Source organism: Anguilla rostrata, chromosome 1 (assembly GCF_018555375.3).
Source record: "Anguilla rostrata isolate EN2019 chromosome 1, ASM1855537v3, whole genome shotgun sequence".
Taxonomy (NCBI): Eukaryota; Metazoa; Chordata; class Actinopteri; order Anguilliformes; family Anguillidae; genus Anguilla; species Anguilla rostrata.
In genome coordinates, this window is record NC_057933.1 from 15,877,981 (window position 1) to 15,895,325 (window position 17,345).

At 38.7% G+C, this 17,345-nt stretch overlaps 2 protein-coding genes across 2 annotated transcripts; both read right to left on the bottom strand.

The window, feature by feature from the left end:
• Nucleotides 1-202: 202 nt before the first annotated feature.
• Nucleotides 203-4,997, bottom strand: LOC135249566 (probable G-protein coupled receptor 132). The gene is made up of 2 exons (XM_064325180.1): nt 4,554-4,997; nt 203-1,668 (listed from the first exon to the last, which is right to left on the bottom strand). The coding sequence occupies exon 2, from the start codon at nt 1,652-1,654 to the stop codon at nt 653-655; it is 1,002 nt and encodes a 333-aa protein (XP_064181250.1). The 5' UTR covers nt 1,655-1,668; nt 4,554-4,997; the 3' UTR covers nt 203-652.
• Nucleotides 4,998-6,756: 1,759 nt separating this feature from the next.
• On the bottom strand, nt 6,757-17,122 carry vipas39 (VPS33B interacting protein, apical-basolateral polarity regulator, spe-39 homolog). Its single transcript, XM_064325138.1, has 19 exons — nt 16,978-17,122; nt 16,403-16,495; nt 16,076-16,178; nt 15,827-15,961; nt 15,573-15,611; nt 15,416-15,480; nt 14,272-14,328; nt 13,508-13,600; nt 13,356-13,389; nt 13,079-13,181; nt 12,598-12,625; nt 12,384-12,457; nt 12,021-12,096; nt 11,398-11,532; nt 11,237-11,278; nt 9,405-9,581; nt 8,539-8,628; nt 8,036-8,140; nt 6,757-7,293 (listed from the first exon to the last, which is right to left on the bottom strand). The coding sequence occupies exons 2-19, from the start codon at nt 16,493-16,495 to the stop codon at nt 7,273-7,275; spliced, it is 1,470 nt and encodes a 489-aa protein (XP_064181208.1). The 5' UTR covers nt 16,978-17,122; the 3' UTR covers nt 6,757-7,272.
• Between the last annotated feature and the right edge of the window lie 223 nt (nt 17,123-17,345).

Below are 17,345 nucleotides of genomic sequence, written 5' to 3' on the forward strand. Positions count from 1 at the left end.
AGCACAACCAACAATGTGTCAGAGTTGGCAGCCATGTCCACATATCTCCAAAACTAAACCAACCACATAACATTTCGATAATAGTGGTGTCTTCCTATTGTAAAACTTCAATCAAGCCATCAAACCAAATTTCAGACACAAACAGTTGTATGCCATACACTAATTTTCAGAACATAATATACATGTTCAGAATCTGCTCTACTTCAATGAATCCACTCCAACCTATTTTTTATTTTGAAAAAAGGAATTCTGTGTAGCTATCAAAAACTTTTGAAAACCAAGACATAGGCTACCATCAGATATTTAAATACATGCAAGTATCTCAAGTCCTCATAGCAGCGATGTAAAATACAATTCCTACTTCATTCCCTATCGCTCCAAACTATGGCTTCCTGGACACATTGTGGCACAACGTTTGACACACTTGTAAGACAGAAGTGTTACGAGGCAGATGTGAATACAGAAAAATGTAATAACTGGTTTGGCACCGGCACGCACAGCGGTCTACGCGCATGCCCCACAGCAGCACAAGCAGCCGTTCAACTCAGCGACGTGTTCACCTGCGAAACCCAACAGCCCCCTGCCGCCCTTACGCGCTGTTCCCCCGCGTGGGGGCCGCGTCCCATGAGTTCCTGGAGTTGGGTATCCGGTGCTAGCTGCTGTCCGTACACCGGGGCTGCAGGGTGCTCCGGCTGCGGAAGCTAGCCAGGCCACGCCGGATCTCCTTGCGTATGTTGTCGCTGGCCAGCACGTAGAGGATGGGGTTCATGGCGCTGTTGAAGGTGGACAGCCCCAGGGAGATGGTGTAGGGCGTGTAAATGCTATTCTCAAAGTGGCACTTCTCCTGGAAGTCCCGGTAGTGGTACATGACGGCGCGCAGCAGCAGGATGATGTGGTAGGGGGCGAAGCAGACCAGGAAGAAAGCGATGACCGCCATGGCCAGGTACTTGACCTTCACCTTCTGCCGCTCCTGCAGACTGGTGCTGGCCTGGATGTTGGCCAGGATGGAGCGGTTGGTGACCACCAGGATGGCCAGAGGGATGAAGAAACCAATGAAGAAACGGGCGTAGTTGAAGCCCGTCACCGTGGCGGTGCTCTGGCCCGGCTCAAAGCAACGTCTCTCCCCAGTCTCCACGTTTCCCTCCGGCATGGTGAAGACAGGCAGGTGCCCAACTGCCACCACGAGGCAGATGCCCAGAGTGATCATGCCGGCGAGCTTCTGCCGCCGCAGGCCGCGAGACTCCACGGCGTAAACCACGGCCACATAGCGGTCCACGGACACGCAACACAGCAGAAAGATGCTTATGTACATGTTGTTGAAAAACACGTAGCTTGTCACTTTGCAGGCTATGGAGCTGTACATCCACTGGTGGCCAGCGTTGACATAAGCTGCCCACATGGGCAAGGTGCCCAGATACATGAGGTCGCACAGGGACAGGCTCAGCAGGTAGATTCCCAGCACGTTCTTGCGCCGCACCTGCAGGTATGTCATGAAGATGGTGGCCACGTTGGCCGGCAGCCCAATGATCAGCACCGTGCTGTACAGTACAATCAGCGGGATGCGACCCTGGTCATACGGCGGAGTGCAGTTGTCGCTCTCATTCAGGTTCATGTCGGCGGTCAGCACCAGCTGTGTCACACCTGGCTCATGCATTGCTTTTGGGGTGGCTGTTAAGCAAAGAGAGAAGAGCCTTCAGAAACCAAGTAAGACCGCATCTTTAAACATGTGAACATGGAATGCATGTTAATCAGTACATCCTGTCTTGCAAATTTTAATTTCCTTTTCAATATGTTCGTATTTTCACTTAATGTCATAGAATGGTATTTCATTAAAAATGCATAATTCTGGTCTCTTTCATGTCATGTCTATTTAATCTCTCTGGCCTTTCTAGGACATAATGATTTTATATGTAACTATACATCTCACTAGACTAGAAATGACATATGTTGCAGATTATGAGGTTCTAGGTTTTCTTAAATATACAACTAACAAATGGCACACTTGCACATGCAAACACATACAAACACACATAACCCAGCAAACACACTGTGAGTTGAGGTACTTCATCTAAGTCTTACATCTAAGCAAAAACCTCAACAGTCCCTGAGTTTTAGTTCTTCTAGACAAGGAAACAATGACTTTATTAGTTTACCTTACTCCAGCAGATCATGCTCATTTCCAAGTTTCCATCTTTCTGTTTAGGGCTTTTGACAAGAATAATACTTAATTCACTGAACCTGGCTGCCCTTTAATAGGGGAATGATGGACATGGGAGGTAGTGAAATACACACCTTTTCCCATGTCCAAAGTCACGTTGTCTTGGCTGTCGTTTCCATATCTATTTCAAGAGCCAACATCATAACATTGTGTTCTAATTTTGTTATTTTCCTGTTAGGCCTATAAATTAAGGGCACAGTGACTCTGAGTCACTTTGACACACAATCCATTTCCTTTGTTCTCAGTGCAGAACGCACTCACATCGGCTACCTCTATGGAGAAAAACGCAGTTCAACCGCTGTTCTCCCTACACGGGTCTCATTGCTTTTAACTGATTTAAAGACAACATCCCCCTCCCCCAGCGTAACGAGTCAGCTCCTGAAATATTCATCACTTGACTTGGGAGAGAGTGGAAATATGGAAAAATAACCACATCACTGAACACAGGAAGAAATAGGTCATAACCAGGATATAAAAGGTGACAGTTAATTTCTTGTTATTATGGTACTTTGTCTGTTATTTGAGCTCATCACTTGCAAAATTAAGTATGGGAAAACAACTAAATTCAGTAAATCATATTTAGAAATAGGGCAATGTTTAACTCATTTTTAAATACATATTAGATATATTATTTGATATTAATCACATGAAATAAAATGTAAGTACGAAATAGAATACTAAAAAATATCCATACAAGTAGTCACTGTATATAAAAACACTTAAAAACACAACTTTTTCAAAGCATTTTTGGTCCCCAATGAGCTTTCCAGTAAGCCTAGCAGAGATCATCCCCTTCACTTTAATAAAAACGTCACCTACCACAGTTAATGAGTCACAAAACAGGGGAGCACACTTTCGGATGTTTAACAGATTTTAATTGCGCTTCACACAAACTGTGAACTGCAATCACGTGCTTCCACTTTTCGCCAAAACGAAAAACTCTGTTTGGGTGTATCGTGGTTGTACAGAAGAGGATTAGGGCCGCGTGCAATTTTTTTTGAGTTCTGACTTTAAAGTCAGAATTCTGACTTTAAAGTCGTTTGATTTTTTTCTGCGAAAGGAAGCCTAAAGGAAAAAAAAAATCCAGCCTTTTTAATTTATCAAAATAGCCTACGGAACAATAAGGTAAATGTCAAAGCACAAATACTCTGAAGTTGAAAATTAGCCTAGGGCCCATATTGAGAGATCAATTCCAAAATAATAATTCAAGACTGATTTGAATCAGTTGCACCTATAGGATAGGCCTACTTCAGAGGCTAACAGGAAGTCTTGCTTTATTGACTGAAGACTTCTTACTCTCACTTCATTTGTTCCGACGCATCGGCGATGAAAATGACATGACCTCCTTAGCGTATTTGCTGAAGCTCTCTGGACGTGTCTCCTCTCATTAGGGTCAGTGGCGCTCGGGCGAGTGCAATGCAAAGGCTTATCACATGCATTAGCCAACTCACTTCAACAGTATTTGTCGTCTGTGGGCATCTTAAGTGTTTGGGGTTAGCTAAATCCCTTTCAATTTCACACAGAAAGGCGTCGAGCCATTATCTTGACCAGACTGCACGCTCCATCGCCACTGACAAAAAAATGCTAGGCTTATAGCTATACACACATTGTTCTTTGGGTTTCAATTTGGGCGTTTCAGAAATGTTGAAGTAACAAAGGAGTTGATCTATGAAGCTTTTATTAAAAATGTAAATGAATGCGAACGCTTAAATTCTAAAACATGATAAAAAATTATTAGCCATTTTAAAATGTGAAAATGCGACTCACATACGGACATACATTTTCTGACTATAGGTTAGTGCAAGAGTAGATTTATTTATTTATTTATTTTATTTTATTTTTTTGCATAACGATAAAATCCCCAGCTTTTTTCCAGCCTACACACAGTCATTACTGGCACACGTGTTTAATATTTGATCACAGTTTGGATTTAACAACGGTAATTCGTGTTATGTAGACCGTAATACTTTTATGAGGTTATAATTACGAAAGGGCTTAACCTGGTATTTCTTGTAAAATCTATTCCTCATTATATATTAATATTATGTTTAGAGGGGGCATCTGTAGGCAGAAAAAAAGAGTTACAGTTTTAAAGACTATCAGCAAAATATTAAAGTGAGTAGTTTTAACAAAGTCAGTATTTTTATATTATCAACCAGTTTATTTCGTTTTACGTGAAGTTCCGCAAATAGCAGCCAACGGTGAGGTACTGCACCTGATATTTAGCAAAATATCTATAGCTTACCGTATTTTCAGTTGAAACACAAATCTCCGAAGATTTACAACATCGTGCTCCTTAAATTATGCCATAGTTTCATAACTGGACTGAACTTACCTGCGGAGGAAAAGCGGAGAACGATCCCTTACAGCGTGACAGGTTCGTAGTCATTTTTGACCGAGTAAGACACGTTTCTTTCAGTTCGAGGTTTTCGCTCCGTTTGCCAACGATAGCGAGGAATTTCCTAAAATTTACCAGCAGAGGACGATGGTGAGTAAATCCCCCTGATTTGGAAATCCCCCAATTGGGCGGATTTTAAACTATAGGCCGAATGGTGAGAAACGGAGGTAAAGACATTACCAAAGGAAGGTAATGAGCTACATTTAGGAGGATTTTAGAAAGCATGAGTCAATTCACTGAATTCTTCAAGACCTAAGTGCAGTATAGTTATAGGCTATATGGAAAACATGAATCCACGATAGTGCATGAAGGATTGCCAAAAAATACGTTAAGAACAGCCATGGATGCCACTTCTCATAAAAAATACAGGGTTACATAACTGCGTATTTGCATCATTCGGAATATGAATGTCAAACGGCCGCTAGCTCTGACTATTGACTAACAATCAGAGACGAGGAAGTCACGACATATCTTTTTTTTGTCATTGACGTGATGTCTCACGCTTGAAAGCTATGCGCGGTCATGACTTTAAATGCATAACTGATTGGACTTGAACAGACCTTGATAGGCGGCTACTGGTTCCAAAATCTGCTAGTTCTCATCACTGCTGCTGCCAGTAAGAAGTGTGATATTCCAGGGCGAAATAAATTTGAAAGAATAAACTGAGAACAGGGACAACACACTGATATGCCATAAATTTCAGCATCATATTCACAAATCGCCGACAAACAGGACTGAGAAAAAAAGTGGACTGTGTTCTCATTTCAGCCCTTAGGGTCAAAAGCAGAGGGACTTAGGTATAAATTAAGCACAACTATCCAAGACAAGGAAAAAGGTGCCTATAACAGAATAGAAAGGGAGGCAGCTAGGGATCCATAGGGGGCCTGAACATCCCACGGACAAAAAAGATGTTCAACAGGAGATGAACCTCAACAACCTGTGGAACTGGAGGGAGGCATCAAAAAATTCTTGTAATGGAATTCTGTCATGGGAGTAGGTGAGAAAACAATGGTTAAGTGGAACAGCAGCTGGGCATTCACTTCCTCTCTCCTCACTCAATTGGGGGAAACCTGGAAAGACCACCATCGTTTTATGGGTCCCCAGCTAGAGATCAGTGCCATGTACCCACCTTCTTCTCATGAAGTGTCTGCCATCTTGCCCTAATATCTTGTTTTTGCTGTTTCTGTCTTCTTGGCTTACGACCAGATTTATGTTGTTAGTGCAATTAAATGAACTCAGATCATCATTTTTACAATACATAGGCCTTATATTAGAAAATGGCAATGGCAATGGAAAAAACCTAAACATTTAGCAGATATTTAATTGCATATGGGTCATTCTACAGAAACGGTGGCATTCCTGTCTCTCACCTTTACAGCAAGCAAAATACTTTAAATTGAATTAATGATCACATGTAATATATATTTTTGATTAATATAGACTGTACTTGTAATAATAAAACATATTTGAGTCATGTAATGAGAAATTCTTGTTTTTTAATCATTTATATAAAATAGCAAGTGCAAGCAATTTGCTTGTCACTCTGACCATGTATCGAAGTTTAGTGCCATATTTTGAGTTAAAAAAAATTATTTTTCTCCAATTTAAATGTCATAAAGTAAACACAAATGTCACATTCATGGAATGGAGAACTTAATAAGCTGAAATACCAATGAAATATTATAAATAATATAACGGTAATAGTGGTCACCCCATGTCATGTCATTGGTGTTACTGCCTCACAAAACTTTTATTTTGAAAAAAATTAATGACTTTATGAGTAATTTATGGTTCAAGAGGTCATTGGAAGAAGTGTGATCAACATATGCACATGGTGAGTCTGCTGTCTCTCTTCATTTGTTATATATTTGATGATTTATGTGTTAATTCTACATGAGGCTTTTAAATATGCATTGTGTAGTCATTTCATAGGAAGGGGAATTAGCAATAGATAATAGAAATGGGTTAAATTAGATATTTGAATGATTTTAATATGATTGAAGACATGTGGTTTGAGGTACCGCGGCGTCCATTTTGTAAAAAAACCATTAGTTCGACAAATTGTCATTGGTGTTACCGTCATTGGTGTTACTACTCCTCATATAGTTTTCTGGGAGCTACTTCGTAAATGAAAAACTAATTTGAAGGTTTTTACACTTATTGTGTCTTTTCAGCAATTCTGTTTTATTTTTATGGCCTTTAAAACAACAATAAAAATAAACAAAAGTAAATTCAGGAAATTTTACAGCAGAAGAAAAAATTTTAGGAGTAGATTTACATTTTGGATCACATTGTTTCATATTTCCAAAAAAAAAACCGTCCATGTTTTAGTGTAAGGTCAGTATGGTGCACTCTCGTTTAACAGAAATGCTGAAGCAAAGCTGGCAAGTTGAAATCCATGCTTGGGAAGCTTTACAAAAATGCAAATAAATAAACGTCTCTTCAGTTCCAGATAGCTTCTCCTTTGTCAATCTTTGTTTGCACAGTAACTGGAAATTGACCAACAGCTCATCTTAAATTTACATATAGACATACAAGCTATGGAAATCAAACAAGGCCTTCACAGTTCATTAAAAAAAGAATGCCTTTGAACTTTGGTCATGAGGGTTCCTTTTCTGACGCGCTTCCTGTGCCCATAGATTGCTCACGAAAGGGGTCAGTTTTTCCATCGGATTTGCTGAAAGAGAAAAGTGAATCATTTAGGATTTTGTTTCGTGTTCAGTTTTTGAAAAGTATATAGATTAGTCCTGCGATAATTCACAACAAACATTTTTTTTCTGTTAGGTCTGCTTGAAGAAGAGATATAACCACTACAATATTGTTTTGGACAGGAGTGGAAAGACAGATCACAGAATCATACAAATGGCATTAAAGTGGCAAAAAGAATAATGTTGCTTTTTTTTACAGGTAAAATGATTTCCTTTTGTTCCTATTTTTAATACAGCACACATCCTACTGAGGTGATAAGTGCCAAAAATACGACAAACAGTTCAACCATGTGAATACAAGTGTCATCAGAAAGTGTCATTTAAATCCTACAAAATCCAAAATGGTGGTCTCACTATACTACACTACACTGCCAATTCATGTCCCACTGGTATCCACATTCACACCAAGTTTCACTGTAGCCTAAAAGGAATGTTGCTTGTTTTTTTATACCCTCACAGGAATAGAATATGCTACTTTTATATTTTTGGTATTTTTGCCCACCAAGAAGTGTTGCAATATCTTTTCTGATGTTGATCATTTTCAGTGTATTGGGAATGCCCACCATTTCCATAAGGGTACCTCTGCAGCCAGCACAGAGAAACGGAGAAGGACGAGCTACACAGTTGTTCCTGCAGGAGTAGCTCACACAGGCAAGGGAGAGACACTGACTTATTACTTGCGGGTCCGAGGGAGACGCTTCCCTGACCTACCGTGTTGTTCAGCAGTGCTTCGATCTTCCTGTCCTCAGGTGACCCCCTCTCAACCTTACCCCTGTACACAATCAGCTGCTGCCGGTCCTTCAAGTCTTTGTAGGTCTGAGGTGAGGGAGGAAGAGGGGTACAATTAGGAATTTGTGCAATTGTTCTCTTTCACCAAAAAAACAGGTTTAAAACAGGACCAAGAGGTCGTAAACAACACACACCACACAATAGGAAATTAATAATGTTAATTCGCAGTCAGATGTGTCTAATACACTCATAATGTATATGAAACCAAATAATTCTTTATAAGTAAAAATATATTCTCAGCATGATGGAAGTGTCTTTAATTGCGGTCAGCTGTCAACACAGTATGAATAATGTTAGCATTCATTATTATCCCTCCTAGTCAGATATATAGCTCTCAATGGCACTAGGAAACGTGGATAATTAGAGATAATCAGTAGATCAGTAGATAATCAGTAGATCTGACTGGATGCTCAGTGGACACTCACATCAATGATTATGTCATGGCACTTGTGTTTCTGAGCCAGACTGATCCTCAGCTCTGTATCTTCCACCAAACTCAAGTACTCCTGCAGCACCTGGAGCAGATTCAGAGGCATTGGTACTGACCGTATAAGGATACCAGACATGCACAGACGGACACACATGCAACAGACTCTGGATACACTCTCCCTCTTACTCTCTACATCAATCATAACAACAATTTCTGTGTTTGCTGTGCTGTAGTTCACTTAGCATTATTCATATGTACTTGCCACTAACCTATAGTCCAATTTTAGTGGAAATTAGGCCTGGTGTTTTTCACTAGCTGTTTTTCAAATCTCACATATCTTTGTGCCAAATGGAGAACAGCAAAACGAAAACAATACTCCATGAAATGTGAGATTGTGGTCAGGTTAAACTGATACAGCTGGCAGGCTGTCGGGTTAGCTTGTATGTTGAGGTTGCCTGTACTTATACCTTTAAACTTTTAACCTATGCAGTTTATGTGGAGCTTGCTAGAAAAATTGCTCCGACTTTCAGTAAATATTTGTTTTATGTACTGTTTCACAGACTCAATTTCACTCTGGATCAGCCGTCTGTTCTCAGCACCCTATGAGCTGGATGTAAATAAAAAATATCAGTCTAGTTATTAATGCTCCAACAATTCAGTCATGTGGTGGAAATATTCATTATAACCAGTGGATATACATGTGGTGGCTACAGAGACATCTGGTGGACAATCCGCAGAATGCATGTCAATAAACATGATGGACTCCATATTGCAGTTGACAATAAAGGGACTTCACTTGAAACCGCTACATTTGAGTACCCCCTGAAGGTCAGGTGGCGGCAAATACTGTGCTGTACCTACCTGCACCGGTGCATTGTTTTTCTGTAGGATGTCCACCACTCGGTGAAACCCAATTGGAGATCTCTTCTTCGTGTAGCCCAACCAGTTCTTGGTGGTGAACAGGCTGTCTACATCGAACCAGGCTTTCAGCTTTGCCCTTGCCCCTAGGACTGTGAGGAAATACTGCTTTTCGGAAATCTGGAGGAAAAAGAAACAAATTATGATTACTGGATCCGAGTATATACTATATATATATTTATTATATACTTAAATACTTTAAGTATAATATAAATATTTTATTCCTAATAATAAACAGTTCAAGTCAAGGGTGTAGTATAAAAATGTTAAAGTCTACAGAGTGGCAACAACTGGTACCATCATTTACCCAAATTTTTTTTTTTTTTAAAGCACCTTTCAAACCTTTCAAGTATTCTTAAAGCCTAGTACAGTAAACATTCAATACCACAGTTGGAACAAATTTAAAACAATCCTTCCACAAAATACAAGGTAAAAATATCAAATTAAGGCGGAAAATAACAAGTAGACAAAGAAAAATGTAAAAGGAAAATGGTATTTTTTAAAAGAATGGTCTTTAGAGTGCCATAAAAGTAGAGACAATCAGTATATCCCTCATGCAAGGGGATCTATAATCTTGGGCCTGCACAGAAAAAAATAAATCACACTTCGTCTTAATCAGGTTTCCGTTACAGATGTAACCTTGAAATGCTGATCCAAGCCTGGTGAGTATCTAAGGTAATATATCAACTCTGAGATGTATTCAGGGGCCTGGTCATGCAAAGCTCTAAATGTAATGAAATGGGTTATAAAGCATGAAAAACAGGGATTTAAGCTTGCATTACAATCAATAATCAAGCATTAACACAATCACCTCTCTAATCATACCATTACTGGTTAATTGAGACTTATAAAAGCAAACTGTTTTCCTAACACACACAGACTAAGAAACTGTAAAATGGCAAAATTATGGCAAAATCCTTGCTGATGAATGAGATGAAATCAGAATACAGTAAATGTACAATAAGCACATTTATAAGATTGAACAACAAAATTTATGTCAAACACTAGCTCAAAAGATGCACAGCACAGTGAGTCACAACCTCACTGCCAACGTGTCTAGATATTCAGCGAATTTGTGGAGAAGACAACAACTGTGATGCACTCAAAAAGAAACAACACTTCTTTCAACCAGCACACAAATACCTTGAGGCTGTTAGGCTGCAGACTTCACAAAACTCCCTCTGGATCCCAGGGTTTTACAAGAGACCTTTTCTGAACTTGGCATTTACAAATTATTTGTGCAAGAAAACAGCATTTCCCTTGGTTTTATAGTGGAGCATGCTTGATTGCTCAAAAATTTCATTTTGTAACGGTGAAGGTCCGGGGAAGGTGGTGGGGGAGGGGGGGGGGGGGTTCTGGGGTGGGAGGGGGGAGCCAATGTTTTATGTTAATGTTTAAATGAAATTGACTCAGACCCAAAATTATCAGAAAAACAAAGCGGGCTGTCATCAGCTTTACAATGGAAAGATGTCACCGGCTAGTAAGAGTGCATGGAAAAGTAGGTACTTTTGAAAAGGCCATCATTTACCACTGCCTTAACACAGAATGAGAACAAAAATGCTATTGACATATATGGAATGGAAAATGACGTACTATGGGGTATTCTGCACATGAATAAATCTGACCACAAAAAGGAAGTAATAGCCACAGCGACTTTCGTCAACTGTGAGGTTTTCACTAAACTTGTGCCCTAGTGAAGATGACTCTATAGGCCTCACTATAACTAGATAAGCCAACAACACTTTAAACACAAATAAGGAATAATTTTCTCTTACCTTAAATGTCTGTCTAATGTTTGCTGGACTGCTGTATGTGCCCTGTACCAAGCCAAGGGTCAGAACATTATGAGAATAGCACACAAGGTTTGTGAAAGATTAAGAGGAAATGTAAATTCAAGCAGCCACCAGTTGAAGCTTAACTAGGAGAAACGACAAACCTCTGACTCCCCATAGTGGTAGAAACAGGAGTAGTACAGGGTAGTGATGATGGGCATGTTCAGGATAGAGGCCTTTCTGGGATATTTTTTAAATACGTCTGTCTGCCCTTTGCTTTCTACCTGCTTGTCATTAACCTGAACAAACACAAGAAACACAAAATTGTTTTTTTAATTAAGTCATGTAAATAAATTTCTGAAACAGTCATAATGCATAATACGGATTGGCCACATTGTCAAAAAATCTGACCTATTTTCACATGTGGCAATACATATGTAGCACTTCATTTTTAAAAATATGGTTAATTAAAACAAGTTTAGGCAAGTTTGCTAGTTGCTTTAAAATAAAACATTTTTTATTTGATATCAGTTTTTTGCTCATGGTTTGCTTGTTAGCTGGTGAGTGATCATACCCAGAGTAGGTTTTCATCCTTAAAGAAGGATGATCTCCACAATTTCATTTGAAATTGTACCAGTGACAATACAAAAATCCTGATATCACCCAGCCCTACTCCACAGCATATTTTTGCAATTTGCAATAGCTTCACAAAATGTATATTTATCTCATGATCATCTGACTGCATATCATTAAAAGACCACCAATGAAACACAGCAACACCTCTCACCTCTATAATAATCTGTCTTTCTAATAAAGTGTAGTGGTCTTGGACATGAGTTGCATCATCCGGTGCGAAAGGAAGGCTGCAAAAAAAAGTAAGGATAAATACATTGAACAAAAACGTTATAAAATCACCAGTAGTACAATCAGATACTGTACTGCAGGGCTGCCTAACCCTGTTTCCGGAGATGTCCTGTAGGTTTTAAATTCAACCCTAATTTGGCACAACTTATTCTACTAATTAGTAGCTCAAGGAATTGTTTAGATGGTGAATGAGGCAAGCTTTGTCAGGGTTGGAGGGAAAACCTCCAGGACAGTAGATCTCCAGGAACAGGATTGAGCAGCTCTGCTGAACTGGATTGTGCCTTACCCGACACAGCTTTTCAAGAAGTCTTTTCTTCGCACTTCATCTTTGATATTGAGATGCTCTCTGTACTGCAGGAGCTGGAAATGGAAACGTAACACATTTAAGGCTCATCTGATGCTCAGGCTAACCTGGCAACCTGGCAAAAGAACCACTACAACAAGCAAGGGCCTGATGAAATGAACAAGTCTTCATCATGACTGCTGATGCTGGAACATACCGCCATGTCCTCTGTTCTGCCCAAAGACCTGGAGGAAAATACGCCAGAGCAAGATCTTTAGTTTGGTTAAAAACAGCCCACCAGAACACCTAAATGGAAGCATTTACAACAAATCTGTATTTTAATACATGCTTACAACCACAGCAATGGCAGTCTATTACACACACTGTAATCATCAGGGCAAATTGGGAAAACAGGTTATATAGCATTGGCCAAAAGCCTGAACATTCTATCCATCCAAAGCTCACATTTTATTAAGGCTTGTCACTCTTTCTCTCAACACCAGCTTCCAGTAATAAGAATTATCACAGCATTGTGTTTAGTTTGAATGGGATTTTATATAACTATTGTTTTCTTGGTCAAAAAAAGTTGGATTCTTTAATGATAGTAAAAGGCGTGAAAAGTGGAAATCTAGCAATATTTACAAAAGAAAAAGAACATGTAATAAAAACTATTTAAAAAATCAAATGCACTAACTTACCTGAGAAGATCGAGTAGTAGCTTCTGTTCTCCCACTTCCTTAAGATAATGAATATAGTGCCGAAGAGCGATTTCCCTTGACATCAATTCTCTTGAGATGATTTCTGTAAGGATGTAAGTTAAATAAAAATGAAAAAGGTAGGCTAAAACAGTATACAGTATGCAGTGTTTCAACTTTTGCAAATACAAAATTGACACTGATAAATAAATAACTGAAAATGAAGATTACATATAAAATTGAAGCACAACAGTAACCAAAGAAGAGGGACGATTCTCACCTTTACTTAACGACTTCTTCAAATAGATTAAAACCTGCAAAGACACGTCTTGCACAGTCAGTATACAATATTTATAAAAACCTCTTAAATGTATTTCACAGGAAAAAAACAGTAAAAAGAAAACTAAGATTAAGGCACCCAGGTCTTCTTACCGCAGTAATGACATTTCCATCAAGTGCACAAACTGCTTCATCCAGGAGCAGGAGTTTGTCCTTCAAAGACCGGAATGTCTCCAGGGAGTAAGCCTTTTAACAAAACAACCACAAAAACGCAAGGGTTACTGACTGGAGGTTTCAAACAGCTATGGACTTACACACACACACCATAATAACCTCTGAGTAACACTGTCTAGAATTGTGCCAATTGAAATTATTCCTAACAACTACTGTATACAGCCCTATTCTGAAATGCACAAATTTCAATGTCTGTACTCCTAGTAATTCTCCTCACAATGTAGCCTATCTCCAACAATGTATTTAAGGGAACCTAAAATAATAGTATAATATCAATTTGTAGTTATACTAATCAATAATGATAATAACACATTTTGCATGCAATGACCGTGTGACTGAAGAGTAATTTGTATCCAAATGGGACCTCAAAGCTCTAGAACAGGGATGGCTCATTCCATTTCTGCAGTATATGCAGGTTCTCATCATCACCAATTACACTGCTCAAATTAGCTGATTAGCTGACTATACTTATGCTGGTTTAACCATAGATTAGACTCCAATAATGTTGAGACACAGGAAAAGTCTTCACTGTCATTGACAAACTTATCAAGAAATGTAGCTAAAATACAAATGACAAAACAAATACAGCCCTCCTTGCCAACCCCTGCTTTAGAATCAAGTGTCTGGCAATGGTTCTGTAGGATAAATTTATGTAGTTTAAAAAATAAATAAATAAATCCTACCTTCCCTGTCCGCATCCTCCTCACTGTTTCCTCTGGAGTCCAATCACTGACAAAGTCCTGTCACAACAACAGCAGCAGCTGCATTAATGATAAGAAGTGGAGGCTGACATCACATGCCTCGGAGAGGAGTGCATGCTTGCCTGTGTTCTCCTGAATTGTAATGATTGTTGCAGCATGAGGATGATTGCGCAGTCCACATAAAAACAAATAAAGATTACAATAGAGGCAGTTACAGTTTTTGAGTTATTATATACACATTGTGCAATAGTAATACAGTAAATACAGTCTTATAATTATAGGCTTGTGAACCCTTAATTATGGTCAATGGATCAATGCGTTCTGTTACGCATGTGTTTCTATAATATACAAAATGAATTTGAATACAACAAGTTATTGTTGTATGACTATGACTTATCTTATGTTCAGTTTGGCTGTAGCTAAAAGAGCTATTTTGAAAAAGTGGAAATCAGCTTCCTCCCCTTGCTTTAAGAAATGGCTTAATGATATGGTTTCCTATCTATATTTGGAGGAGATAATTTACTCCACATCTGACACTTACTTAAAATTTCCAAGGATTTGAGGACCCCTCATTAACCGTATCCAAAGTCAGGCTAACTGATGTTAAAACTGTACAAGTGTGTAAAGGTAAATTTGTTTGAAGGTATCTTGGTGTATGTACTCAATCACACATTTCGTTTATTTGTTTGTAATTATATTTGTATCTTTTGGTCTTGTGTCTGATTTTATTTTATCTCAAGGCAACTTTTAAATATGTATTGCAGGCATGGACAATCATTAACCTTTTATGTAGCATTTACTTTTATCTTGGAAATCTGGCACTGTTATGTTTATTAGAGTGTGTGTGTGTGTATGTTTGTGTTGGGGGAGTGGGTGAGGGGAGATATATTTCCTTTAATATTTTTTAATACTCAAAATAAGATAAAGTAAAAAGGGGGGGGAAGCATTAAAATAAGCACTCTCTGAGCTGCAACAGACTCATATCACACCTGTCATAGCACGTAAACAATGGTTTGATAACATACAGTGTAACCTGATACTTAACAGTATGTTATGTATGGAAATATTTTAATCTCACATCCAATGCTCATTAACATGTTAACCCAAGGATGCAGGTTAAATTTACCTTGTATTCAGATTTTGGCTTCCGTAGCTCAGGTGCAAAACTTCTGGTAGACACTTCATTGAGACCTGTCCAATTTAGTAAAATATAAATTTAAAGACTTCTACAACACGGTATTTATGTACAAGCATCTATGTAATAACCAAGGAATGATACTTACATTCTGAAAAGGATGGGTAACTTCCAGCTTTGCTTCTTCCTAATAATAATAATAATAATAATAATAATAATAATAATAATAATAATAATAATTGCAATTAAGTACACCACAGGCCTCATAATAATCAGAACAACACAGACAATCGGCTATCTTGTATAACTTTAGAAGTTATATCCAATATTGTTTTCACTTGTTTGACATAAAATTGTTGTCTTCAAATACCAAGTCCAACAACAGAGGCAAAGGTCCTATACCTTTGAAGAGAGAGCTGAGGGAGTAGCCAGAACCCTGTTTGGTCAGTGTGGGAGTGGTGTCAATCTTGGGGAATCCCTGATCACGTATCGTTGACTGGGTGCTTGATGCCGTCTCCTTAATAGACCAGGAGATACCTAAAAACAAATAGCCAAACTGTTCTGTGAGTCTGAACACATGAATGGGACTCCTTTACAGATGCAAAAGCTTTTTTATTTTTACTGGGGTGGGGGTGGGAGGTGCTAGCATACTTCCAACAGGCTCTCCACTCCAGCTGACCTTCTCCACCTCATCTTCGTCATCATCATCATCCAAGAGGCGAATACTGTTAACGGCTCGTTTAGATTCCTTCAGCTGCATGCAAATGAAAATAAAAAAATAATAAATTGGTAGTTAGCATAATCATCTCTACTTTAATATTTTCAATTAAATGGTTAGCCCCCCTGTGAACACCATATATACAGTAAGTGCCTGCATGCACACTAAAATATTTATTATAAAGTTCTACTCAACGTAAAAGTTTCAATAGTGGCACTGATTTGCTTTACTGGAAACTGCAATAGTCTCGGGTTTCATACACTAGAAAATTCGTCATCCTCGTCATCAAAAGTGAAGGCACTGAACTTCGAACTGTTCCAGTATTCCTCCTCGTCAGGTTTACTCCTTATCATCTGAAAAAGAAATATACTTCGTTTAAATTTGGTTATTTATATGACGTATATGCATTTTAAAAAACGACACTGGCACTTTTTGATTGCAGTCTGAAGCTAGGACTTAAACTCAGGAACTCGGGGAGCTGATTAGCTAAACAGTCTCGCAAGCAGTTTAAAAACAATGCATCCTTTGTCTGGGTTTGAAATAGTTAACTATGTGTAACTAGTTAACCTGGTTGCATTCTTGCTTTCCGGCAACAGTGTTATGTTGGCTGAACGGACGTTAACATAATGACATTTTGAGACAGAGATTGAGATAGCCAGCCAAATAGCGAATAATGTTAACTGTGTATGGCTGACAATGCAATAGCGCATTAATCACGAACCGAATTTTGTTACTGGCATAAACTATGAGGAGAAACCCTAAATAACAATTATTTTTATCATTATCTGAGACATTTTGTTAGCTATATGTGGGAGTGAAAAGAGTACATCCTTACCTTGCGATAACACACTCGTCACAGTGAAAGGGCCTAGAGTAGGTGACACGTCATTGTACTCATTCTGGGAAATGTAGTAGTTTTCTTATAAACTTGTCTTTAGATGGCACATAGAGAAACAATACAATAAACAACAAATCCCATGTCCCCTTTCCTTTCGCGTTGCTTCCTTGTTTCGCTTCGTAAAATAAATTATGGGTGGGAATTGTAGTTTTTATACTGCTGTCAAACTGAAGAATGTGAATCCATTCAGAGCATTCATTCAGACACTGGGTTCAATTGTTTTATCTTCTAAATTCCAATTTATTCACAGGAGATCGTACAGAAATGTTGTTTATATCCATTACCATTAACGCAGCTTGCTAACT